The sequence below is a fragment of the Xiphophorus hellerii genome, chromosome 18 (genome assembly GCF_003331165.1).
Source record: "Xiphophorus hellerii strain 12219 chromosome 18, Xiphophorus_hellerii-4.1, whole genome shotgun sequence".
Taxonomy (NCBI): Eukaryota; Metazoa; Chordata; class Actinopteri; order Cyprinodontiformes; family Poeciliidae; genus Xiphophorus; species Xiphophorus hellerii.
In genome coordinates, this window is record NC_045689.1 from 21,836,488 (window position 1) to 21,863,606 (window position 27,119).

A 27,119-nucleotide genomic window follows, 5' to 3' on the forward strand; every position below is an offset into this window, starting at 1 on the left:
TTTTTGCACATTCAGTTGTGGAGTGAGTCTTTCAGCTGCTGTAACTGCATTACTAATTAACTGGTAAGTTTCTGCACAGTTAGTATTAATGACCCATAATCAGCCACTGAGTAGATTGAAATGCTGCTCGGGTGTTGCCCACATTGAAGCTTATCTTTTATTACGCTCACATTAGCCTCTTAGCCCCAGCATGAGAAGGAATAAACAAACCACTGAGGTGTTCTGGGTATCCGATCAGGAAGCCTCCCTTTGAATGTGTTCAGGGTAGAGGAGATTCTGCAGAATGTGATAAACCAACACAAAGTAGCTCGTAATTGTGAAAAAGGGGGAAACTATTGTTTTTAAATAGCTTTGAACAACTAAATATCTGAAAAGTGTGGATTCAGCCCCTCTACTCTGATAACCTTGCATCCTTTTCCTTTGCTACTTCACATGTATGGCCTAAGAATAGACAAGGTTAGTCTCTGTTGTGCAAAGCTTTCACAGCTACCCCTCTTTAGCATTGGGCTAATCAGGGAGTTAAATACGATGGCACATCCGTCTTCAAAAAGATTTATTTGCAAAAAACTGTATGTATTCCTTTCCTTCCACACCAGTTATATGCACATTTCTATTAGTCCATGGCGTGAGATCCCATTAAAATATATTACAGTTTGTGGTTGTTATGTGACAAAAAGTCTAAGAGGTATAGAGATTAACTTTGTAAGGCAGCACATCTTCTGGACTGAGGACACAGTAGGGTGAGCAGGAGGGAGCTAAACACTAAGTATCCCTTAAAGCTATTTGTTGTTGCATCAACCTTCTGGACATCTCAGGTCTTCTGGTTCTGGTCTGCTTTGCATCCCCAGAACCAAACATGGGGAAGCAGCATTCAGCTTCTATGCACCACAAATCTGGAACAAACTTTGGGAAAATTGTAAAACAGCTGAAACATTGAGCTCCTTTACATCCAGTGTAGAAACCCAGCTGTTTAGAGTTGCTTTTGTACCATAATCAATGAAACACTAACCAACATGTCGATGTGTAATGACTGCACTTGGCAAAATGTAATGTTTCAACAAATGCGCTATACAAGTAAATTTGATTGGTTAATTTGCTGAAAAGGACAGATAGTCTAAAAGCAGCAATAGGTTAATCATTTGTTGAAATCCTTTACTTTTCTGTCCGATGTGGAGCTGTAAGCATTTCTTTTAGGCTCATAAGAAAGGATAAAATACAGTTCATTCACTGTTTCTTGTTTTATTATGAAGTTGCCAATTACACGGCAGCCATCATGTTATAAAAAATCCCACATTACATTCACATTTTCCAATCACATCATCTCACACGGTTCATACAGCTAAATACTTCAGATAACAGACTGTTGCTTCAGACTGTTATCTGAAGCAACAGATAACAGTCGAGTGAGCTGTTTTCAATTCACTTTAACAAGGAATGCCATTGGTGTTTAGGAAATACCTGAGAGGAGCAGCTTAGGATGACAACATTTTCATTAACTACAAACTTTCAGACCTTTTAAAAAGAAGAAGAAGGGAGAAATCAGGCTGATGCGTTATGCAGCTATTACTGTGAAGTCAATTTTTCTCTTTGCAAAGCAAGACTAAGAGGAAAAAAAAGCTTTGAAAAAAGCAAACTGGCCATGTTTCAGGCCTGATCCCACCACACCCACAATCAATAACACTGCAACGTCTGGAGTCAAAAATAACCTCCTGTAAACTTTAAACAGATCAATATGAACATTTCAGGATTATTCACCATTTTAGAGCACCAAAAGCAAGTTAAACAGTTAAGCCTTATTGGTTTACGGTCCTTTTTTTTTTTTTTTTTAAACATCATAAATCTGCTTTATCACATTATTAGGAGAAAGCAGAAACCATTTATGGATTATTTGGTGACTGCAATAATACACCTCAAAAGGAAGACTGGGGAAAAGCCCCAACAATAGATAGAACAACAGGGAATAAAGTCTGAGGATAAACAGACGGTAGAAAAATGCAACACAAATAAAAATGTCGAAGGCTGCAGTTGCAGGCCGTACACAGTAAAGCAGTTTCTCACAGCTTGGCACGTCGATGGCCTGACATTTTAAAACATAAACAGTTTTTAACTTCAACTGAATACAATTTCTACAAACACCTGAGACACAGCGATGCAAGAGTGAAAGATTTTACTAAAAAGAGGTCTTGGTAACAAAAAAAATGAGAAAAACAAATATCCAGTGATGTGTTGGTAATATTGATTGCATGAAATTTCCATAGCTATTTCCCACAATGCCAAGCTGCTTTAATGCACATACAAAAAGCTCTAGGCAGCTTAATTTTATTTTGCTTGTTGTAATTTAGTGAGCAAATCAGAAGATGGAGCTGCATCTCAACCCTTTTACAGACCTTTGATTGCTTGTGCATGTAGTAGATCATATGTAAAATGTCACATTTATAGCACTTTAGTTGAAGTAAAATGAAAAAGTTCGTCAGATTGAAAGCACTTATCCCACAGTAGGGTAAAAAAAAGGCCTCTCCTTGATGGTGAAGCAAAACAGTTGTAGTTTTGGAAGAAGAGCCTGAAAGAACTATTGAATTAGTGTGAGAACTCCATAAACAATCCTATGTAAAGAGAAGTATATATAAAGACAACATATACAGTTTTTGTAGTATATAGTTTATGAAATATTTTGGGGAAAATTTGAACACCTTGCACAAACCTCAACTGAAGCAAAACTTACAATGAACATGTGTTTTATTAAGTTTTGTTCAAAAACTTTGTGGGGTATCTTTAAAAATAAAGCTTATTTATAACTTCAGTGACTGAAGAAAACCACAAAACTTGCAAAAGTGGTGTTATTGTTGGTCTTCAAGGAAAAAGAAAATTTTAAACTGCTCTGTATGGTCGTGAATACTTTAAGGCGGTTGGGGCTCATTGCTGCATGGATTCCCTTTTCTCCCCCTCAGAGATAAACGTCCATGGTGTTGAGGATCATCTGACGGCACAGAGGACAGTTCTGCTGGTAAATGGGCTGCCTCAGAAGGATGTTGGTGCAGTCCCTACACAAGCAGAGGTGTCTGCACGGCAGCAGCACCACTGTCTTGGTGCAGTCCTGACAAATAACACACTTTTTTCTCTCCTCCTGCTCTTTTAACAGAGTAAGCAGACTTTCGGCAGGCAGAAGTTTGCCGTCTTTGCCTAAAGATGAAGATGGCGATGTCCTTAGTGATCCATCGGAACTCGATGAAGGCAAATCCTGCAGTTCCTGGTGAGCTCCGTCTCCCGCTCTTCCATCTGGTGGGTCCCGCTGCTCCTCCCCGGTGTCGCCGTCTCCTCTCCCTCTGTTGGAATTGTCGATTTGGAGCAATGTCCGCATCACCAGGCGCAGAACAGACAGCTGCTGCCAAAACATCCTCTCCCGCAGGTAGAGATGTCGAAACCTCCTCTGTAGGTGCTGCATGTTTCTGCGTAGAGAACGTGGCGTGCTCCACAGGACCGTGAAGCGCAGCCACAGAGTCCCATAAAGTCTCCGCAGAGCACGGAAGGAGTTCACGTACACCAAAATGTGCACAGCTGCTTGTCGGCTCAGTCTGGGGTTCAAGTAGGCGGTGGTCATCAGAGCAATGGTGATGGTAAGCAGGAGGCCGTAGATGTTCAGGATGAAGATGGAGATGAACATGTGGACGAGGGAGGCAATAAAATCCAGAAGCAGTTTACAAGGAGACCACAGAAATGCCGACGTCCCGACCAGACTGCTGTACAGGAAGGTGAAGAAGGTCAGGGTGAGCTCCAGCGCCTTCTGCAGTGGACTGGACACCGTCTGCCACACACCCACAGCTGCCGAGTAGATGTTCTGGGTGGCGATGAGGGCAAAGTTCACCACCGTGTTTGTGAAGTAAACCACCAGGCTGACAGCGATGCCACAGCCCTCCAAGACTGACACCAAACCCCTGCACAGGTGCTCCTTCCCCCGCAGCAGGACGTGCATGGACAGGTAGCCCACCATCTTCAGACTCTCCAGGAGCCCCTCCAGGGCCAATAGTGCGCTGCCCAACAGGGTGACTGCCCCGTGGGCCAGGCTTGATGTCGTTTCTGCCATGTGCATGGCGGACAGCAGGAGGAGGTTCCCCATCTGCAGCAGAAGGTTAGTGATCAGGGTGGGGAGGTTGGTGATGAAGGCGACGATCGCCAGGAGAGTCTTCACCACGGTGTGTACGATCAGAAAGTTCAGGTCCAACAGTAACCCGGCAACATCCAGGCATCTCCCCACAGTGGATATCACAACGTTCACCAGCCCCATGGTGAATTTAACCGGTTACCTGTCCGAGTTCAGAGGTGGTCTCCATGTGCATTCTGGCTGAATCTCAGTAACATCAACGTTACATCTTGTACGGTACTTTACTTCTGTGTTAGCGTCGTCTGCCCCGGTACTACAGTACACCATTTCACTTCATGAAACAAAAATCCGTGTTTTTTTGCGTGTTATCAAAGTCTTCTGCTGGCTGAAAGGACGCGATATCATTACAAACACACGCGTTTACAGAAGCGGATGTTTGGTTTCAAACCGTTGGCACTTCCGTTTGTTTTCCTGGTTTCGCTTTAGCTTTGTGGTCCTAATGCGATCCAGAAAGGCTCTCTCGGTTGAACGGTAAGGTCCCGGAATATGTAGAACCTGGAAACAGGTTGAATAAAACCAGATAGAATCAGAAAATAAACCCCACAGCAATATTTAAGGCGTTTATAGTCGTTATCAACACCGCCATACTTGTTTTGGTCACGTCAGCTGACCTCGCTTCTGGGCATGGGAATTTCGACTCTCTTCCGGGATCTACACCATTTGGCTCAGCTCAGTAAAAAGAATCGATTCTTCTGTATTTTACTGCGTTTGAAACTGGGTTTTCCTGAAAAAGAAGAAGACGACGAAGAAGAAAACAATTCCTTAACATTTCCTTCACATTATTCTGATGAATTGTTTTCACTTTAGTAGTTGTAATGATGAGACAAAACCAACAGCGACTGGATGGTAACTAACATGAAACAGAAGTTAAGAGAAACACAATAGAATTAGAGCCATTTTAAGCTGCTGGTGTTATTGCATTTTGTCAGCACAAGAGGGAGTAAAAAGCTGCCTGACACCTATTTAATCTAGGTGTAATAGTGTTCAGGTACGTAGACCGAGAACAGTTGCTATACTTTTTGTCCAATTGGACAAAGCAACTTTTTATATAATAAATTTACATCTATCTGTTAGTCAAAGCCATTTAAAACTGATTAGAAAAACTAAATTCTTCACCATCTGCATCTGAATGGAAAGAGCCTGAAGGACGATTGCAACATCTTGTCAGAAATACAATATATTGCACTTTTAATAAAATAATAATCATTAGTATATATTACGTTTTAATAAAAATATAAAATATTGTGATAATATTAAAGGTGAGTAGGCCTTCCATGCAGACATGCAGATGTCTAAGATTCAAATTGATATAAAATACAGTAGGCTTTCAATTACATAGGAAAAATGGAACAATTTGTGACTCAAATTGTTACAAACTGACATTGAAAAAAGTTTACATTTTGTCATTGTAAACTTTACACTTTGTAAAGGGAATTGTGACTCATTGTGTAAAGTTTACGGGACACACTTTACGCTTTGTAAAAATTACCTTTACATTAAAACGCTTTAGAAAAACCATTGTGGAAAACAATAACCGTAAACAATGCAACTTTATTATATATTTTAAATGATAAAACTGCCAGTAATGTCCCATAAATGACAGCTAATTTCATCTAACTACATAATTCTACCACTGATATTTTTATTAATCAAACTTACTAAAGAACGCTAGAGGAATAAACTTGTGGAGCTTTGTGAGATAATGACTTGAGTTCACATTGATTCTATGACTAAGAAGAACATGAATATATTGTCCCATTACATCAGCAACTCTTGCGACAATGCAACAGAAAAAGCTTTACAATCCAGAACAATTTGATCTGTACTTCCTTCCTTGTCCAAGCCTCAGCATTGAGCTTCTTTCTTACAGCGGGAAACCGATACCATCATGGGAAATTCCGTTCTGGACCTTTGCATGGATGACAAACAGCAATTGTTTTAAATTCCTAATAGTGCCAATGGGGATGCATAGGAGGAGTGCATGAAGCTATAAAAGGTGTGGATACATTTTTTTTTTGTCTCTCGCTAAGAGCTTTAAGACCTGCTCCTTTTATGGTGTCTGTCATTATGGTCAGCCAGCAGGCCAGCGGTCAACTTCCTCTGTTTGTTTTCTGCTCAACCAAACCCTTCCTCTCTAAAACGATGAGGAGTTCAAAGGCGTGTTGTCTTAAACCGAATTTGTGGTGTTAAACTTTAAATTCTTGATGAAGACTAACATTAAAAGACAGTTCGATCAATTGAAGAAGAAAGCAAAAATTGTTCTTGTTTTGAATCCGCACCTCGGCCATTTAAAGGCGTTCATTTTGTGTCGAAAACTTTTAAAAAAAACATTGCGTGAAAACCAGCCAAGGATGAAAAGGAGATAGTTGGACAAAGCCAAGGATATTTGGATGAGTAATTTACTGCATTTGGACTTTGATACCCTCTGAGACACTTCCACTCACAGAGGAGAGCATCCTCCTCTTTGTCTGCTTCTCAGCTTCCTGCAAGTGACTCAAAGCTGCACTGTATCAGTTATAGTAACAGTCCAGCTGGCAGTAAGTCAAGTAACGTTTATTTGTGCAGTCCATCTCAGCAACAACAGGTCAAAGTGCTTTACATGTTAAAAATGTAACCAATTATGTTGACGACAGCAAACTAGCAACAGACATTACATTAGACTTGATCCAGAAGACCTCAGCGGTCTGGGAGGTTGATACAGTAAAAACAAGTCTTCAGTGTATTTCAGAGTTAATCCGTTCAGTAATTTATAAACTAAGAAAAATATTTTAAAGTCTATTCTCTGACATACAGGGATCCAAAGGGATGACTTTAGAACTGGTGTTATGTGCTACATGCTAATAGTTTTAGTGAGAATGTGAGCAGCAGCATTCTGGATCAGCTGCAGCTGGAGGATTGACTTCTTAAGCAGACCTGTGATCAGACTAATGCAGTAATCAAAATGACTAAAGATAACATCAAATATATGGACATATAAGTACTGATGTTTATCACATTTGGTCATGTTACAAAACTTCAATATATTTCATTAGGATACTAAGTAATATATATCATCACATACTAATGGATAATTGTGAAGTAAAAAAAAAAACATAATACATGTGCAGGTGTGTGTTTGTGTCACCCCTAAGAAAAATAATAATCATGCATGGTTTTAAAGTTTATTTACAATCTGAAAAGTGTGGTGTGTGTTTGAATCCTGAAAGAGCAAAATGTAGAAATGCTCTTTGGAAGATCACACAAGTCTCAAGTTTTTTTTTGTTTTTTTTTTTGATGAATTTAAAAGTTTTTCCAGCATTTAATTCCATCCATTTCCTCATCAACACTGCAACACTTCTCTGTCCCTGCTAAGGAAAAGTATTACCACATCATGATGCTGCCACCACTTTATTTCACCATTGAGAAATTATGCTCAGGGAGATGTGCACATAAAATCCAAATAAAATACAATGAACGTAGGGATGTAACATAAACCTTTATAACGTAATGGTATCAATATTTTTGTAATACACGGCACATTTCTGCAGACTGTGGTCAAACCAATACATACATATAATCAGAACAAGCTTCTTTACTGGTTACACAGTTTTATGAAGCAGTTCTCGCACAGGCCGCTTTCTCCATAGTTTGAAAAATCTGTGGCTTTTGCCATCGCATTAGGCTGATCTTCTGTTCCCAGATGTTGCAGTTTATTTTGGGATGTGATGATGTTTTTGGCTGCTGATCAGTACACCAGTTTCACATAAACTTACATCTAGTTCAGATCCAGTGCGAGCGGATTTTGGCCGACTCTGGGAAAAAAAACACACAAACTCCACTCGGTAGAAATCAGCAGAGTGCAGACCGGTCCAGACCCAGAGGACGACCCTGAATTCCTCTCAAATTTCTCCATCTCTACTGCGCACTCAGAAGCAGTGACTGAAAGAAGACAGAGAGTAGAAGGTGAAGTGAAGGAAGCAGTGATGGCTTCCTTAACTTCAGAGAGATACCGAGGGGAGGACTAAGAATGTCGGGGGTCCCGCAGTGTGACATTCCTGCCTTCTCGGGGCTTTGTTTGTGCATCTGCAGGATGTTCAACAGTTTGCAGGCAGCAGCAGCAGCTTCCTGCTCAATGACGCATAACGCAGCATCTGTAAAGCAGCAGCAGATTAATTATTTCATTAAAAACATCTGTTTGAAGTGTCTTGTTGTCACTCACAAACCTCTAATGTCTTTATAAGTTTCTTATTCTTGAAACAAAAGCCAACATGGCCTCTTATTAGAACCAATGACAATGTTGTTTATTTTCATTGTAAACAGTTTTCAGTTTTTCTGAACTGAAAAATAATTATTAGGTACAGGTACAGGTTTCAGGCTATAAAAAATAATTACGTTTTTATTGTGTTGTTTGTAATGCTATATTCCTGTTATATTCGTAATGCTGCAGTATGTAACGTTTATGAAAAAATTAGTTAATGTGTGAAAGAACTGGTCTCCTTCACCTCCTTCCTGAGGTATTATTGGCGTCTGAAGAAAAATTTGGCTCTTGACCAAAAACAACCAAACACAGCCAGGAGAAAGGTCTTAGCGCTGTCAATCATGCCCGTGTATTCCCGGTTCAGTGTGCTAATGGGGGAGAAACAACTTACTGTTGCTGGAAAACCATTTATCAGCTGTCATCGGTGGCCATGGTAACCAGTCTGGGAGAAGACGGAGGAAATTGATTTTTTCAGAGGTGATCAGTCTCATACCATACGGTCACGATATAGTGACAGTTTTAACACATATGTAAAAAAGAAAACTGTTTTCAAAAAGTTACATACTGCAGCTTTAATGTAGACAAAGGTGTTCCACAGAGATCGGTCCTGGAGTTACTCTTATTGATTTACATCTGAACTATTAGAAGAAACAAAACTTAATCCATGGAAAGTGTTTGATTGGTCTTGACTCTCCAACATGCTGATCACTTCACATTTATCTAGTCTTTTTCCAAGCTAAAGTATTTCATCTTGTATGTTGTCATTTTATGTTCTGTTTAATACCAAACTATACTCAGAATGACACATGGGAGAAACATATCAGTGGGTTAATTTATTGTGATTAATGCCATTACAACATGTAATCACCATGGAGAGGCAATGCCAAATTCTCTGCCACTGCGGTTATCACAGTGTCTCTTTGTCCCACTCCCCGCTGTTGTGACGGAGTTTAGCAGAAATTCAGATTTCTCTCCCACTCCTCCCTCCAGCTCCCTCAATCAACTGGTGCCCTCTCAAAGCCCCCACGTCTACTGGAGCGACTCGTACAATAGCCGTCTCTCATCCTCGGCAGGCGGAGGACCCCCAAAACAAGTTGCTCTTGGGTCTGGGCTGAGTGGCTTGGAAAGAATGACTTCTTTTCCTCCCTTTCCTTCCTTTAGTCTTTCCTTAGCCTATGAGCACAGCACTGTGAACTCCGGTAGGATAAACAAGATTTATCGTCATTCTCCGATGAGTGGTCGGGACACTGAAATAAGGAGCTGAAGTTTCAGAAGGGCAAGGGTCAGGAGCAGAGACAAGTGTTAATTTAAACATTTTATTTTTGACATTAGCCCTGTAACAGTACTAACAAAAAACCATTACAAACAATGATCTAGATTTTGTTTTTGTTATTCTAATTCATTCTTTTCAAGTTTTCAATCTGATTACAAAAAGAAAGGTTTTTGACTCAGTTGCTCATACCTATGCTAAGACAAAAAGTTGAGGTTTCTGTTAATGTCAGCTGGTTTGATAATGTTCCTTCAAGTGAACGGCACTCTGTTTATGAAAGCACAAATAATTCTTCTGGGTACTTTAATGCAGCTCCAGGGATTGGCTCTGGGACCACTCTTATTTCATTTTCCAACAAGTATAACATGCAAAATCTTAGTTTTATACTCACAAAACTGTGAGTATTAAACTATCTGGTTCTTCACCAGACTCAGAGTGTAATTGTACCATAAAGACTGATTTTAATACAACAGCAACACAGCTATTGGTATTCTCTAATACAAAATAAAAATGCTTAGATATGCAGGGTCATGTGATTAGGTTAATGTTTCGAAACAAATACTGTTCAGCTTGATTATTTATCTTCAGCAGTCAATAAAAAGGTAAGATAGAACTTGACTTTTAAGAATTTAATCTTGCCTTTATTTGATGGTTTAATAACTCTGTTTATGTCTACGATGGATTACGCTGCAAATCTTTCATATGGTCTAACAAATAGAGCCGGAGGTTCACCATGAACCACAAAAGTTAGATTTGCCAGTGTTTTTCTCCACGTCTTTTCTTGGTTCCTCCCTCTTTAGAGAACTGTATGTTATTGGACATGGTGGAAAAATGTAGTTCCTAAAGGACCAAACTCTGAACCCAACCAGGCTCAATGTTTCCTTGTTCACGTTTTGTGCTTTTGGCTTGTTTTTAACAATGAAATGCATTGGTTAAAAAAAGTGAATAGACCAAGTGTTTAATCCCAAATAATTCACAGTTATGCACAAAAGTTCCCAGAGTTAAACCTAAACATGAACAGTGTTCATAAATTACACCTTGAATTTGTTAATTTAATTATTAACACAAACTAGATATTTGTCTGGAAAGCATATGAATGTTTTCCCTCTTGTGAGTATGTAGGTTTATGAATGCCACTGTAAATGGTTCACGACTCTGCAGTCCTTGGGAACTTTGTGGGGGAGTGGACAGTGCTTGTTTCCTCTGCCTCATTCCCAAACCCAACGGTCCTTGGGTATTCCCAACAGTCCTGTCCAGGATGTCATATTTAAAAAAGTTGAAAAGGGGACATTCTTGAAATTTGCTCATGTGGAATTTTAAGTGGAAAAAAAAAAAAAATCCCCCCTTTATGCCTGATTATTTACTCTAAGTTTCCTTCAGCCACTCCCGAGCTGCTTTTTTGAAGACTCGATCGTCGTTTACAGATTAGGTGGCAGAACAATGTGGCTGTTTTAGGAACTGTGAGTTTTCCTCAGTGAATTGCAAACTATAATAACTTTCCCTACCAAGGAGGAAATGTAGTTTACATCCCTCTGTATTTTAACGTGTGGTTCTTTTAGCAGCAAGAAACAATTTTTGTTGGAAAGAAATTTCTGTTCTCTGGAAATATGTTTTCCTTTTTGTTTGAATGAAGTAACCTTTTTTTGATGATATGTAATAATCAAATTTTCTAACAATGCATTTTGCATTTTACATTACATGAATCTGTACGCTATACTAATTAAAATGGATAGAAACAAGCCGTACTGACATATATCAGTTTACTGAAAATAGGAGTTTTACTTTTAGCTAAAATACAGAGATTTCATTATTTGGTAGTGCGTCACAAAAGATTAGAATATTTTGTAAAAGTGCTATATTTCTTGCCAGTCATCTCTAAAAGTGAAATGGTAATTGTATAGTGATTCATTACATTTAAATATTTCAAGTTTTATTTATTTGTTTTTGGCATTTTTATTGATCATAAAAACTAAAATTCAGTGTCTCATCAAAGTCATCCGAATTATCAATAAACAAACGCTTGTAACATTTCACTCTATGTGTAATGATTCCACAGGAGTTTCACTTTTTAAGACGACCGGAAAGAAATATGAAATCTTTACGCATTATTCACATTTTTGCGATGACAGTTTTTGCTTTCATTCTTCATCGCAAATCAATACAATCATAGTAAATTGCCTTGAAGTTAATGGTTAAATTAAAAAAATTAAGGACTGTGAAAACATTTTGAGGACTTCTACAACGATCTCTTTTATGTCACCAAGACGGGTTAAAATCCAAAATATCTGAGAGTCTAGGTCAGGAGTGTCGAACTCATTTTCATTTTGAGTCACATCAAATACCTGAATGTCCTTAAAGGGCCGGTGATATATTGATAAAACCAATTAAACTTTTAAAATATCAATAAATAGTTGTTCCTCCAGGATTTTGTTTTTGTAATCAAAATTACAAATTTTGTGGTGCCAGTTTAGAGATGTTTGTTAGGAATTTTTGCAATATTCGCGCTAATGTGTGATGTTAAAAGTGACTTATTACTCGTATCAATTACGGACTGTAACTTGATGTTATAAAGATGAGGCAGCTGTCACTTAAACTCAATGTTTTTGACCAATTTTTGACCAAACGTTGCAGTAAAATCTGAAACAAAGGTGGAGATTTGTAGATTTGGTGTGAATTTTGCAGATTTGTGAAAAAAATGGAAGAACTCATTGACGTAATTTAGATTCCAGAGGGCCACAGAAAAAGCTACGGCGGGCCAGATTTGGCCCATGGGCCTTGAGTTTGACACATTTGGTCTAGATGGACAATAAGTGGAGGAAGTTCACTAACACTCACAACTTCCATATTTAGAATCAAACCAATTATATAAAGTAAATAAATAAATAAATAAATAGATAGGAAAGCTAATAACGATTTATGACAAAAATTATAATCCTAAAGTTTGACATGATGTCCTGATCATGACTGTTGTCTCAAAATCATCCCCTCAGGTTGTTTGTGCAGCCATGGTTATATTTAATTAATATTAGTCTGAGAGCAGCTTTTTCAAATCAATGTGTAATAACAAACATAACCTGGAAAGAAGGTTTGGAATTAGGATTGTTTTGTTTTTTTTGATTGGGGAGCTTCAGAGGGATTTTATGAAATTTGTTAAAGATATAAAAAAGATTAAATAAACAGAAGTATTTGACGGGCATGACTACATTTTAAAGTTTGAATGACATTTGAAGTTAGGTAGAAGTAGTAAGCTGTGAAAGAGCGCAAAGTTTTCAGCTGAATTTTTCAGAAATTATGGGATGTTTCATTGATTTCAATGGGGCCTAAGATGATCACAAATAGCTGAATATTTCATAAACCATAACATACCAAAAGATGCAGCTGTGATGTCATGGATGGGCACGACGTGGTAAAAGTTTGAAATAGCACAAAGTATGCAGAAGTAGTTCAGTGGAGAGAAGTGTACAGAAAAAGAGTAATAAGAAGTGAAATATAAAAAGTGATAAAGGTTAATGTGTTAAACTGAGGTATAACTCAACAGCAGGCTGCAGGTTGTTGACTGTGGAGACCTTTGTCCAGTATGTGTCTTTCTGATGCGACTCTGACCTGAAGTCAGGGGCGGCCATCTTGGCTAGCTTTACAGATCGCAGACTCAGCAACGTTTCTGTCAGCAGTGAAGGTCACAGAGATCAGCGTATAAAACACCTCGATCAGTCTTTTATCTGTTTCCACATAGAGCAGTTCACTTCAGATCCCATCATGCTGTCAAACGCTGGTCTGTGTCCAACCCAGATCGTTCCTCAGGTGTGTTCAGTTGGTGATTATGTCCACCAAAAACAAATGTTGATCTGACAGTGATTAAGTTATCTGAAATGTTTTTAATTGCTTCCGTTCAGTGGTAACATTCATACACTGTGTTATGATGTACTATTATCTTTATATGAAAAAATATTATTTTGGGTTTTCAAACAAAAATGTGTGTTTTAGTTAAAATTGTATTTTAGAAGACAAAATATGTTTGCATTAATCGGTCAGAAAGTTTGTGATAGAAGTAAAATGTCGTCTTTAAATTTGATTCTGCTACTGGATATGAACTAGAAGTTATACTTTCTTGATTTAATTCTCTGCACTGTAAAAAAAGAAAAAAGTCTCTAATTTATGGTAAAATACCAGCAGCTGTGTTTGCCAGAACTTTACCGCATAAATACGGTAAAATTCATAAAGCAATCGACGTCCATGTGCTTACTGGTTGTGTGAGAATGAAAACTTGTGGAGTAAAATTCAGATTCAAAAATATTTTATTAATCCTAAAGGGAAATTAAATGTTGTTGTAACTCATTAAAAGATGTAAAAATGTGAGTTTTCAGACAATAAATATTCCAGATGTGTTTCACATGAATAAAAAAGAGGAAAATGTCAAAACGCACCACTGTTCAGTACAGTGTTGAACCAATGATGCTCTGGGAACTTTTCTCTTCCAGAAACTATGAGAAACATGTCGGCTTGCAGGGTTTGGTGAACCCTGAAACAAAATAACATTTCATATAGACGTTTGATGGTTACAACCAATAAACTGAGAAGTGGATCATCGACCGTTGAAACCAGATATTTACATACACAGTAATAAAAGGACAGGTTTGTCAGGTGGCCTTGGTTACATCAACATTAGATCTGGACTTTGACTTGGCCGTAATGCGCTTTGATTTAAATTATTGTCTTCCAGGTTTGGTTGCATGTTTATGGTGGTTTTCCTCCTGGAAGGTGAACCACTGCCCCAGTTTCAAGTCTTCACATACTCTAATGGGTTTTTGTCCAGGATTTATCTTCTTTTCGAAGCTAGACTTACATAGGATCTTATTTTAATCTTTCTACTGTGCAAATTGACAGGCACACCTTCACCAGGTACTTCCTCGCCAGCAGGCGATGCAATAAAAACCAAGCTCAGCCAGTCAATGATTACATGCAATTCAAAATCAAAGATCTTGTCTTTCCCCCTCTCAGCAGGGTGGAGGTTTCCTGTTGGTGAAAGTAAAGAAAGATAACCAAGATTGAGCACTTTCAGAACGTTTGTGTTTCAGAAACAAAAAAAGGTGTGGCAAATCAGGCAGCAACTTGCTCGCATCATTTGTGTTTCCTCCCAGGCACCCGCCCTCCTCTCTGCCTGTCTTGCCCTCTCTCTCACCCAGTTGTTCCTCCTTCTTTTTATCCGCTGCAAAAGATATCTAACTTGCCTGCTCAGTCAGCATTGGGACGAAAGCATGAGTCGGTTTAATTATTTCTAGAAAGTAGAAATAGTGCAGCTACAGGAGAGTTATAAAAGAACATCAGAGGCGGTGTAGCAGTAGATGAGCCTGTGGGAGTGACTGAGTGCCTTCATCCCTTTCTTTTTGCAGTGGAGGAACTTTGTTCCTGTCTCCCTCCCTCTCTCTGCATCATCTGCCTCCTCACGCTGCTCCTCTCTCTCTCCCTCTCTGCTGTGTGCATTGAAGCAGTTCACCAAGTGAGGAGCAGACTTCCTCTAAACACACCTCAGCACACACATCTCTGCCTCCGATCGACCACCATGGCCGTACGGGACGCTGCCTCTCCGCTGCTGCTGGGCCTGCTGTGCCTCCTTCACACCTGGGGAGGTGAGTGAGTCGCTGCTGCTGGGTTTCAGGAAGGACTGGGCTGCTTTAGGAGGAATGGCAGCCAGGACTGCCTTGCAGGATTTCTACACAGACACGCCGCAAAGTGAATGAAAGCAAGAAGAACGCCTAAATCGGAGAGCATTTGTCACATTCGAGCATGACTTGTAATGAAGTTAAGACTAACTCTGTTGCTATTATCTTAGCCACTGAAGGAAGCTGTTTATCTGCAAGAACAACTTTTCTGTTCTTATTTAACCTTAATTATTTTTATCCACAATCTCAGGAATCCTTTACGCTCTTTTAGTCCAGGCAGAAAACAGATTGAAGTGAAACATTTTGACAATTTTTTCCTGTTAATTTCAATGCATTCCCTTTGCACAGAAGTCATGTTGATACAATTCTGCTGCTTTTATCAACAGAGGACTAAATAGTCCAATGGATGACAACAAGAGTCCGACTTGTTCACTTGTTGCATATGAACTTGGGAAGCTGCTCTGCAATAGTGATCAAGTTTCCATACTATCTGTTGCATGCTATCTGAAGTTCTGCTGGACTGCGTGTATTTTTAGCCAGCAGCAGCGCCCACAGAGGTGCAGAATGAGGGAGATCTCTGTCTGCTCTCTGTCACTGTCCCAGCAGTGATCAAGTGGCTTCGGGCTTCCCGGGCAGCACAGAATAGCTCCACTATGTTCCCTCCACTCTGAAACGCACGTCTGAACTTTATGTGGCGCTGTTCAGGCTCGGAGAGAGAGGGGGGTTTAACACGCTGTGAAATCTGCTCTCATGTGTAGGAGTGCAGTGCCTTTTCTTTTAATAGAAACTCCTGAGGTGTTTATAATTTTATGCATTCTTAAGCACAAGATTTACTCTTGGTTCTTTCTTCAGGAAGCGCAGGCCTTCCTGTCTTCATGGCTTCCCCTTTGACTCTCCTCACACCGTTACCTTTTCCTTATCCCTGATTGTCACCAACCCCACAAGCCTTCCTCCTCCTCCTCCTCCTCTTCTTCGTCCTTGATGTATTGTGCTGAACCTCTGTTTGAGTTCAGGCTATTGTCTGTGATCTCTTCGTGTTCTCGCTCCCGTTAGCAGGCCCGCTTCCTGGTCTTGTCCTTTGGTGACTTTCTGGCATCCTGAAGTCATTCATCACAAATACGTAAATCCACGCAGCCATTCATTCTGTCATGCTAATCAGTTTTGTGATCTCATGCGACTGCAGATAAAGAGTGTGAAGCTGTAAGCACATTTTGAAAGTTATTCATTTTTTGGCTGCAATTTGCGTAAAGAAAGAGACAAAAATTTCGCTAGATGTTTTGACCGGTGAGAGAGAGATATAGGCACCCTTCTGTCAAATTTTAATCTTTTAACTTTAACTTTTATCTTTCCGCAGTTAAAGAATTTGTCCAGACTTTTCCAGAATTTCCAGAATCCTGAATTATATTAACTATTTTAATACAGAATGATGGTTCACATTGATCATTTAAAAGGTTTAGTAATGAAAAATTTCAACTGTAGGGAAAGCTGAAAGATACATATAAGTATCCTCACCGAGGCCTGTTTTGTCCCGGTCAGATATTCTTCAGAAATAAATTTACAGATGAGGAACTTTTACTAACATGTTTCACACTAGCAAGTGTTACAGAAAAAAAAAGAAGAGTTTCAAATGTATTTAAACCAAGATTTACTATTTTGGAGAAAGCATGAAGCAGTGGGAAGATCAGTGTTGATTCAACAGCAAGAAAAAAAACTGAACGAAATCATTCACAATGATGCCGGGCCAAATTCTGGCCTCAACCATCATCTGGTTGAGCTGATAACCATTGAGCATAATGACCACACCCCATCCAGAAGGTTGAGGTCTGTGAGCTGATGTTTTAAGTTGTACTGAAAATTTGTTTTCCGAAATTATTCTCAATTATTTAACACTTATTGTATTACTCTTAAAACTCATAATGTTTATTCATTCTTTAATTGCATTATTTTTAAAACACAGACGTCAGAAGGTGAAGGAATATCGGATGGGGTTTGGGGGGGGTGACAGGATGGGGGGAGGGGCATCATGTGACCGGAAATTAAAATCAATTAATGATTAATCACTCATCAATCAAACTCCGATTAAAATTTGACAGAAGGGTGCCTATATCTCTCTCTCTCCGGTGTTTCCTTAAACAACAACAAATGAAGTGTCAAACATGCAGAGTTAATACACGTCAAAACCTTTTGCATTTTTTCAACCTCCAGTTGCAATGTATTTTATACAGATTATTTGTGGCAGACCAGCACAAAGTAGTGCATAATTCTGAGGATAAAGGATATATTTTTTGGGCAACTCTTAAAAAATGCTTCAGAAATAAAATCTAAGATGCCCTGAATTAGTCCTAGTTAAAGCCACCACAGTGCACAGCAACAGAACTGGTAGCGCTGTTGCTTTGCAGCGAGACGTCCTGGCCTGCAGGAGTCTTTCTACATGGAGTTTGCATATTTTTCAGTTTATGTGAGTTCTCCACAGGCACTCTGGTTCCTTCCCAAAACATGACTGTTAGGTTAATTGTTCGCTCTAATTGCCCTGAGGTTTTTCGTGCATTGTTGCTTGTCCTGTGGTAAACAGGCCTTACCTGTTTCAGGTTGTTCCCTGCCTCTTGCCAAACGCCTGCTAGAGATAGGCACCAGAGCTGAGGAACTCTGCAGCTCCTCCAAAGTTACTGCAGGCCCTTCCAGCTGAACCTCTCTATTTCTGCAGCGATTCGAAGGACGTTTGAAGTTCTTGTTCTGCGCTTGTTGGTCTTTATGATGCTGCTTGCTCACTTACATAAGAAACCTCTGAGGCTTTCATAGAAAAGATGGATCTATGCTGAGAACAAAGGATGGATGAATTCTGTTTCATCCAGTGAAAGCACTTTCAGTGAAAGGTGTCAAAGTGACAAGGTTAGTAGAAATGTTTGCTAGAAAATAAATAGAAAATAAGCTATGTCTTATTTTCCTTCAACTTCAGAATAATGTGCTAATTTTTGTTGGCTTATTACATCAAATCCCACCTAAAAATGCATTAAAGTTTTCAGTTGTATTGTATAAAATGAAATAAAAAAGTGCAGTAATTTACTACCTTTTAAAAAAGGGAAATCCAGACTAATAAATCTCAAAAGGATTTAAGTAGAGACGTGGTCAGATAAAAAACACACACACACACACTCTTCTCCTGATACTGCAGTCTTAAAATGAGTGTGTCCCTGCCAAAAAATGCAACCTTTCATCAGGTCCCAAGCTGCTAGACTTCAGCTCCGATCGCTGATAAGTAATGAGTTAACTTCCTGTGACATCAGCTCATCAAGTCGAGCCAAAGAGCGGTCCACATTAGACCCGAACGGTTTAAAGGTCATCGCTATGAGCTGGGGAAAAAAAATGTGCCGCTGTGCCTCAGTTTCATGAGCTCAGAAGAAGAGAGCTGATCAGGCACAATAAATGCCCTTGTTGCGTCACGACCGCAGCATAGAAAAATTGCGGCTCAGTAATCTGGCCCAGGATCAGCAGATCCGAATTCCTTTGAAATGAAAGTCCCTAAATTCAGACTTCTCTTCTGGCACACGTCTGCAGTCACATTGGGCCATTTCTTGCCTCTTCGGAGGATTTGTGAACAGTTTGTTTAAGTTGTGTTTATAGAGACTACAACGTGGCACATAACTTTGGGAACGCCACGTAAATCCAATACATATATTCCTCAAGCCTTTTTCAATCAACAAATTTAAAACCTACCATAAAATCAATGCTCAGTGTGTGGGGAAAGTGTGTCCTGCTTCTGAAATAAAAGTCTGGAGCATTTCATGTTGTGTTTGTGCAAACGCAGCGAAAAGGAGCCACCCTGCGCCGTTTGTTTGATGTAGGCCATGACATTATGTTATCAATCTGGAGTTGTCCAAAGTTGTTTTTGTGAGTTTACGCTTGTTGGGATTAGTGAAACATTATCCAGATCTCTTGTGACTCCTGGAAAGGAAATAGCGGACGAAGCTTGAGAGTCATCTGGAAACAGCGGAAAGTGGTTCTTGTTTGGAAAATGTTTGGGATTATTGAGTTTGCTTTTTATCTAAAAGACCGTTCCTTTGAGAACAGTTTCTTCTACAATACCCTAAATACGCCCTTGTTGCAATTGCACCTGCATTGATAGTTCAATCTTATTTAACGCTTGATTATTTTCTTGCTAGATCTCTAAAATTGTAATGAAGTTTAAATACTGTTTCTCACTTCCATTAGAAGATGCACCGATCAAGCTTCTCCTTGTTAATTTAGATCTGTTTTCTTTCAGATCTGATCAGCCAGATCCAATTATGACAAGCTGATTTCATGTTTTTAAATGAGTTCATCACACAACAGTGAAAAAATGTTCTAGGATTGAGATAGTTGATTTAAATCTGTAGGTAATTAAGAAATTACTCAATTTATGCATCAAGGAAACACTTCAAATGTGTTTAGTTAAGGTGTTTGCTTAGATTTATTACTTGAGCACATAGGTGCCTTTTAAATCCTGTTTGATTTATTAGTTTGACCTTAGAGGCTTAATCAACAAACAACTGCAAATGATCAGATAATGAATAAAAAATTTCTGGAAATTGAAGCTTAAATGACCCACGTTCAAAGAAAATACTAAAGTCCGGCTGCTTAATGGCAAAAATAATAGAAAAAATAATAATAAAAAACGTTTTGCACAGTTGCATCTTCAAACGGACCTTTAACTAAAAGCACATGCTATCTTACTTTTATTGAAAACCAGATAAATGTTATGTAATTTAAACTGTTGTCAGAACTGGGAACCAATCGACTCTTCTTACTTTTTTCTTTAGGTAAAGCTAAACAAAAGAGAGCTTTTGATGTGAGTGACTTTCAGACTTCTCTGCAACTCCCAGCGTGTTTCAGGAAGTCCCATAAATAATTCGGATACTTAAAGCTGAACTCACAGACAATGTTGATTGACGCCATTGTCTCGTTTGACCTGCCGGGAGCGTTTGTCTTTGGGAAAGGTTTCAGGATTCCAGGTTATCCGGGGCGCCACATGGTCATGTGGGCTCAGCTGTTGCTCCTCGGCTAAGTTTGCATCAAATGTTGGCTCCAAAGCGTCAGAGTGAGATCATGCTTTTAATTCTGCAGTATTCCTCCCAATGCCACGCAGAGACAGAGAGATTCACAAATGCTTTGTTTTTAAGTGATATCTGTGCAGCTGGTGTTTGGGTGCAGCGCATCATTTCCCTGATAAACCAGAATAATGGCTGTGCACTTGGGACCAGGAATTGTTGAAACAAAGCGTTTCCTTTCCCAGTTTGATCTTTCTCTCGATGCGAATAACATCCATTATCTCCATTACCTGGGTCAATACAGCAGTTCAGGGGATCGAGAGGGCTTGTTACTGCTTGAGAAAGCTCTCAGGGCTTCCTGCTGCTGTTGTAGAGGCCATTTTGTGGACGCGAGCTAAGTAGCAGCCGATGATTGTTTGTATACTGTTGCTCCAGTAAAAGAATCAGCCTGCAGACACATCCTCACATCAACAGCTTTTGTTGCAGCAGTGAGTGGCTTAACTTGTGTTTACAATGAAAAATGACAAAAGGAAGGAGACAGGAAGTAAAGTTTTAGTTTAGTTCACTCTCCCTTATCAGAGAGTTAACCGCAGCCTTGTCTTTTAAAACTCGCAGGGAACCAGTGATTAAGTCAAGTCCTTGTCACTTTTTAGTTTTTCAGCTTTAATATTTTTTCAAAATGAACAAATCTCAAAAGGGTTTAAGTAGAGTAATATTCGCCTCTGGGGAAATAGTTTATTAATCCCTAGAGGGGAAATTTACATTTTGGTACAGCCTGAAAAGTAACAAAAATCAAACAAACTCACTGGGTAGACAGGTGCCTGAGGCTGCAGTTCTGCTTTTTCTATTTGGATCCCCCAGGTCCTGACTGTGAGTTTTTCTGGAAGGACAATAACAAATAAAATAAAATTACATTTTATTAATAAGCACATTTCTTACATTTTTTTTCAGCTTCAGGAAAGTCTTTCATCCCGACACTAGTGACGTCAAAGAAACAAACGGCCTCGTTTGCAACGAGACGCTTCATCTCAGAGCGATTATTATTTGCCTGAGGGCCAAATTCATTTTTATGGATCAGGTGTTAGCTCACCTCAGCTAGCAGAGAATCCGAGGAGCCAAACTTTCCTCTGACTCCCAGAGGTGTTGACGTCCTCTCATCAGACACACAGCTGGGCACACCGGCTGCTTCCCCTCCCCACGCTCAAACACAAACAAAACACACAAAGCAAACATATGTCAACCTCGCTCTGCCACTAGTTAGCTACATGTTGCCATTGCTTGTCCAACGGTGGCTGAATTTGAGCAGATTTTTTGTTGTTGCTCATTGTGAATATTAGTCACTCCGTCTTCAGTTTGTCTTTCAAAGTAAACATTTTTCTGTCTGAGCTGAAAGAACCAATAAATGTGGCAGAGAGAAAAATATCTCCCTTTGACTAAGCTTTCAGAGCCGGTTGTTGGCAATAAAATTTAATTAGCTGCTATAAAAATAAATAGTGTCTTTAAATGAAGGGGAATTGCTCTGCGGACTGTACAGATACAGTAACTAGGTGCTAGCAACATTTGTATGCTTTTTTTTTTATTCCATTCATAATCTGATTAAGAACCATCTGGATTTCATTCAGGTTCTACGTGACATCAATATTATTCAGACTTATCAACAGACTGATGTTTGCATTATGTCGGTTTTGTGTTTAGGTACAAAACAACACTGACAGGGTGTTCTGCAACAAGAACGAGGAGGCGAATCTTGAACAATTTGGTGTTTCACTGGACCAGCTAGTCGCTAATTTGGAAAATTGTGCCTTTAAGAAGGAAACCAGGCAATTTTGGCCAACATAAACACAATCAAATGTGCAGTAATTTGCGCAAGGAAATCATCCAGACATACAGTAATTATTCCAAATATTCACGGTGACTGTGACTGTATACACATCGTACAAAGGATTGTGACAGTGAAGGAATGCCAGTGTTTTAATGAAGAACAATCTTTCAATCATCATCTGAAGGTTTGAACCAGCTGACAAAACACTGAACCCCACAATGTCCTAATCAGTCTCATATTTGCTTTTACTTTTATAGTCTTAATTAGAGGCCATCACTGGTATACTCTGTAATTTAGTTTTAAACTGATATTTTTGTCTGAGTTTGAAAGAAAAATGTCCCTCCAGATGAGAACTTTGAAGTATCATTTCATGGTAGGTGATGAAAAATAACATTTTGTTAAAAAAAAATCATATACATAATATTATCAATCCAAACTTAGATCAAATTAAAATGAAATAAAGAAATAAAGTTAAGTAAATTAAGAAGAAATAAGGTTAAAAATGAAATTTTCTATATTTTCTATAAACATATTTTACTGGCAATGTTTTGGACAAAACTTTCCCAATGTAGAAAATGTGATGGAAACATTCTCTGTTGATGTGGTGTCAATATCCACGAAGTGAAAAGTGATCTTAGATATCACTTTTTTTCTGAAATTTTCAAAGTAATTAAAAACCAGAGAGTTTCTGAAAGCTTTTACACGTTAAAATCACTAAGGATGCTATTCAAGAAGAAAAAAAAGCTCATATTCAAAATATTAGGGAATGTGGATATGATCCAAGCCTCCATGTGCAACCTGAAACATAATTTCTTTAAAAAATAACTTTATTATTTGACTGCAATCCTTTTTTGCAGCATGGGAGGAAAGCAGGGAGCTCAGTGGCACCACAGGAGGAAAGACTGGATTATAGCTGCCATGTTCAGCTTTCCTTTCTCTGAAAATATTTTCTACACTCTGAAACAGTCTTGTTGGAAATCAGAGCTGGTTCCGGAAATGGTTACGCCGCTCATTTACAATGCGTTCCACTGCAGGACCTAAGCTGGTTTGATAAAGCTGTGATTTGTGTCATGTCTGTTCCCTGTCACTTAGTTTTGCTAATTGTTCATGATAATAACAGTCTGCTGGGGAGTGTAATGAATGTAATTGTCCTCTGTGGGACTGATTGCTCACAGAGTTTTGTTCACGGCTGCAAAAACAAACCAAAGTAGCCGTAGTCTGTTGGATGATCCCCAAAATAAATGATAAAACAACAGCTGAGGAGGTCAGTAAAGACACTGTGATTATGTAAGAGGTGGAAAGGAGGATCAGGTCGCCAACTTTGAAGCAAAGATCAGAGAAATAATTTCTTATTTTAATCACTCCAACTTATTTTGACTCAGTTTAATCAAGAAAAAAACATAACGATTGAAAAGTGGAACATAAAGCTATTTCTTTAAATGTTCTTCATGGGTTGGAGTTTAAAACCATTTGTTGGATGTGCCGAAGCAAAAAAGCTCATAACATAAATCTTTAGTATAAATTAAAGATCCACCTATCAGGGTTAACTAATTTGTAATGTCAGTCCATAGATGTGCTTATGATTTCATATGCAAAACTTTAATTAAGATCTGATACAATACAAAACATTAAAAATATTTTACTAAGTAACATCTCCACAACTAAAATCCCAGTGGATATGCTCTAAATAATGCAGATCCCTACCTTAACTCTAACATTTTATAACATTTCCAAATGGCTGCCTTTGCTGTAATCTATTTAGCCTTCCTGTTATCTGCTGAAAGTCTTGGTTTCTCTTACATCCACAACATATAAACTGTGAACATGTCACTTTTAAATTACGTTTTATTTCTGTGCTTCCTTCTTTTATATTTTATATAATTCATTCTGGGCCTCCTTCCTGGAATACCAACATACAGCTCGACGAACATTCACCAATTCCCATTATCATCATCTCTGTTGCCCTTCCTAGCTTCTGATCAACCCTTTTCCAGGAAAAAGGAGGAAGAATGGCGATCGTTGGATATCTATTAACTATCAGTGGAGTTCCTATGTTAGCTTAGGGAAGAAAACAGCTTCACAAACCACGCAAAGATGTAGAAACATTAACAGATTGGGACTTTTTGACTCACTCGAGTTGGGTTTTGTGGGAGAGCTCATCCTCATCCACCGCCTTGACTTACACACCCTCACTTTGTCTTCTCGTCACACTAAGTGCACATCATCTCATCGGTTCTCACAGATGTTGAGGTACTGAGACCAAGAGGAAATTTCTTTACTGGGTTTCATGATTGCTTGTGCGTATTTAAATATAAGACAAGTACAGTATGTACCAGTCATTTTCTCGTTTTGCTGCGGAAGGACTCCAGAAGTCTGTTTTTTTCCCCAGTTTGGGTCAAAGGTGGTTTAATGGCTTTCAGACGAGCCATCTGCTCCTCTTCGTCAGTCACAGCGACTCCGATGTCAGAATGATGGCTTTATGGGGCAATGTGGCTGTAAGTGATAATTAACGGCCGGGGCGTCGGAAGGGTTGTACAAGAATGTTGAAATCAACCCTGTTTAAACTGTCAGACAGGATATGAGACGCGTGATATATCGAACATGTGTGTGTGAAGATTTATTAACTTCGGTGTCATTGCAAAACTAAACTCTTATCTTAATTTGTAAGAATCTAAAGTAATTTATTCCTAACCCAACCCCAAGACTTTTGCATTCAACTATTTTGTTGCTGTAACAGTAACGCGTCTTCAGAGTTGCTGTTGCTTTATATGGTGGCTTTTTTTTTTATTGCTTTCTGCTTCATGCCTTAAATATCTACTTCCCTATTAAGACTTGCAGCTTCAAAGTCCTTCATGAGTACCTGTTTGGGAAAATATAGGAAAACCTTTGAAGGAACAATCTGTAGACTGAGGAGACAATCACTTCCTCGCTTTTGGACAATAATCCAAAGCACACTAGTAGGTCCAAAAATGAGTTTTCTTGTCAAAGTTTGAACTTAAATCAGAGTGAGATGCTGTTGTAAAACCTTAAACATGTTGTTCATGCTCACAAACCCAAAATGGCCGAATCATTGTGTCTCTCACTCAGTTATTACAAATCTGCTCCTGTCGATGTGGGACAAGCAGCTGTAGGGCTCAATGGACAATTACTACAGTATTTTACATCGGACCAGGTTTGTTTGGACAACCAGGTCAAAGTAGTTTGATCAGAAGCATTTCAGCAGAAACTGAGAAAATATTTTTTCACCACATGACCAAAGCACAGCACAATCTGACTTCTTGGCGTAATTTTCCTCATTTTTGATTGTTAAAACGTTTAACAGTTTAACATCAAAATATTAGAATGTGTAAAACGTGAAACAGCTGTATTTTTACTTTATATTGCAAGATCTTCACCGTTGACATTTTGTTAATATGAGCAGAGTTTTTGAAAACAAAACTGCTTCTCGATGATTGGCCTTCTGCAGCTGAAGGGAGAGTTGGCTTTTTAAATTTGTATGAGTTTAGTTTGGAGTCATCCTGCAACGCTGAAGTACCAGATCTGTTTACTGGAATAGTTTATCTGCTTTCAATCTACAGTAAGAATACAAGTAGAGTCTGATTGAAAAGCAGAGAGGACTACTCTTTCAGTGTTTTGTAACGATCGCTAAGACTGTGAATCCACATTTAAGGCAGTAATTTGTCCTCCATCTCAGGCTGCTGGGAAACTTTCTGATCTTTCTGTTCATGTGCTTCTCCTCCTTTGGGGTCAGCATCTCACAGACTCTCTCAGTTGCTGTTTGAAAGTGTTACCATTGTGTAAAATCCCCCTCCTAGCTGGGTTGAAGGGCATCGCCGCTTTCAGCTGGTCCTTCTTGTTCTCTAACGTGATCGAGATCAGACGTCAACGGTTTGCTTGTTTACCAGGGTAGTTATGGCTAATAATTACAGCCGCTGGGGTGTTGAGTCATTAATAACCTCAGCATGATGGGAGCATATAAGAGGATTTGAGAGGAGAGGAAGTGATGCAGGGAGATCAGTCTGGGTGGGCTGCTGTCACTTAGATATGAGTCTGAAAGTCTCTGGGTTAGTTTTATCAAAAGATGTGAGTATCACATCTGTCTGGGTGTTTTATTAACTGAGGCACGTCAGAGCAGACGCTAGGAGTGTGTAGCTTTATGGAAACATCATCAGAAAGACGGGTGTTCAAAGTAATGTAAGTAGTTTTCACTGATTAGACAGAGACGCTCTTCTACTTTTTTCTTTCTAGCTGCTGAACGACTTAAACACATTTTTTCACCAACAACGTCGCAGCGCATCGTTCGTGAAAACGAAGAGCTGAAATTAGAAAGAGATGAGCTGATTTGATTGATTTCTAACAAATCACAAGAAAAAAGTCTAGCATGAATATCACATGGCACACGTTGGTAAACCACTGATTTTTTTTCCATCTCATTTATCCCACCAGTCATGTTTATAACACTTTGGTATAAAAATGAAGGATGCAAGTACAGTACAGACCAAAAGCTTGGACACACCTTTTAATTCAATGAGTTTCCTTTATTTTCATGACTATTGACATTGTAGATTCACACTGAAGGCATCAAAACTATGAATAACACATGTGGAAATATGCACTAAACAAAAAAGTGTAAAACAACTGAAAATACCCCTTATATTCTAGTTTCTTCAAAGTAGCAACCTTTTGCTGTGATTACTGCTTTGCACACACTCTGCATTTTCTTGATGAGCTTCAAGAGGTAGTCACCTGAAATGGTTTTCACTTCATAGGTGTGCCCTGTCAGGTTAATAAGTGGGATTTCTTGCCTTATAAATAGTCATGAAAATAAAGAAAACCCACTGAATTAGAAAGGTGTGTCCAAACTTTTGGTCTGTACTGTATACCAAGCATGTTAATTAATCTGAAACTAAATGTTGGTATGATGTTTATCTTAGAAAGAACATCATG

The 27,119-nt window shown here is 38.9% G+C and overlaps 2 protein-coding genes across 4 annotated transcripts in view; one reads left to right on the top strand and one right to left on the bottom strand.

Annotated features, from left to right (window-relative positions):
* Positions 1-1,219: 1,219 nt before the first annotated feature.
* On the bottom strand, positions 1,220-4,808 carry rnf26 (ring finger protein 26). The gene is made up of 2 exons (XM_032546092.1): positions 4,748-4,808; positions 1,220-4,654 (listed from the first exon to the last, which is right to left on the bottom strand). Exon 2 carries the CDS (start codon positions 4,280-4,282, stop codon positions 2,945-2,947), a length of 1,338 nt encoding a protein of 445 aa, XP_032401983.1. The 5' UTR covers positions 4,283-4,654; positions 4,748-4,808; the 3' UTR covers positions 1,220-2,944.
* A 10,305-nt stretch (positions 4,809-15,113) lies between these two features.
* Positions 15,114-27,119, top strand: part of mcamb (melanoma cell adhesion molecule b) — a 40,030-nt gene continuing 28,024 nt past the window's right edge. For all 3 annotated transcript variants that reach the window (XM_032546113.1, XM_032546114.1, XM_032546117.1), the window contains exon 1: positions 15,114-15,293. In XM_032546113.1, coding sequence (XP_032402004.1) covers positions 15,227-15,293 — 67 coding nt within the window. In that variant the 5' untranslated portion in view covers positions 15,114-15,226. The remainder of the gene's footprint in view (positions 15,294-27,119) is intronic.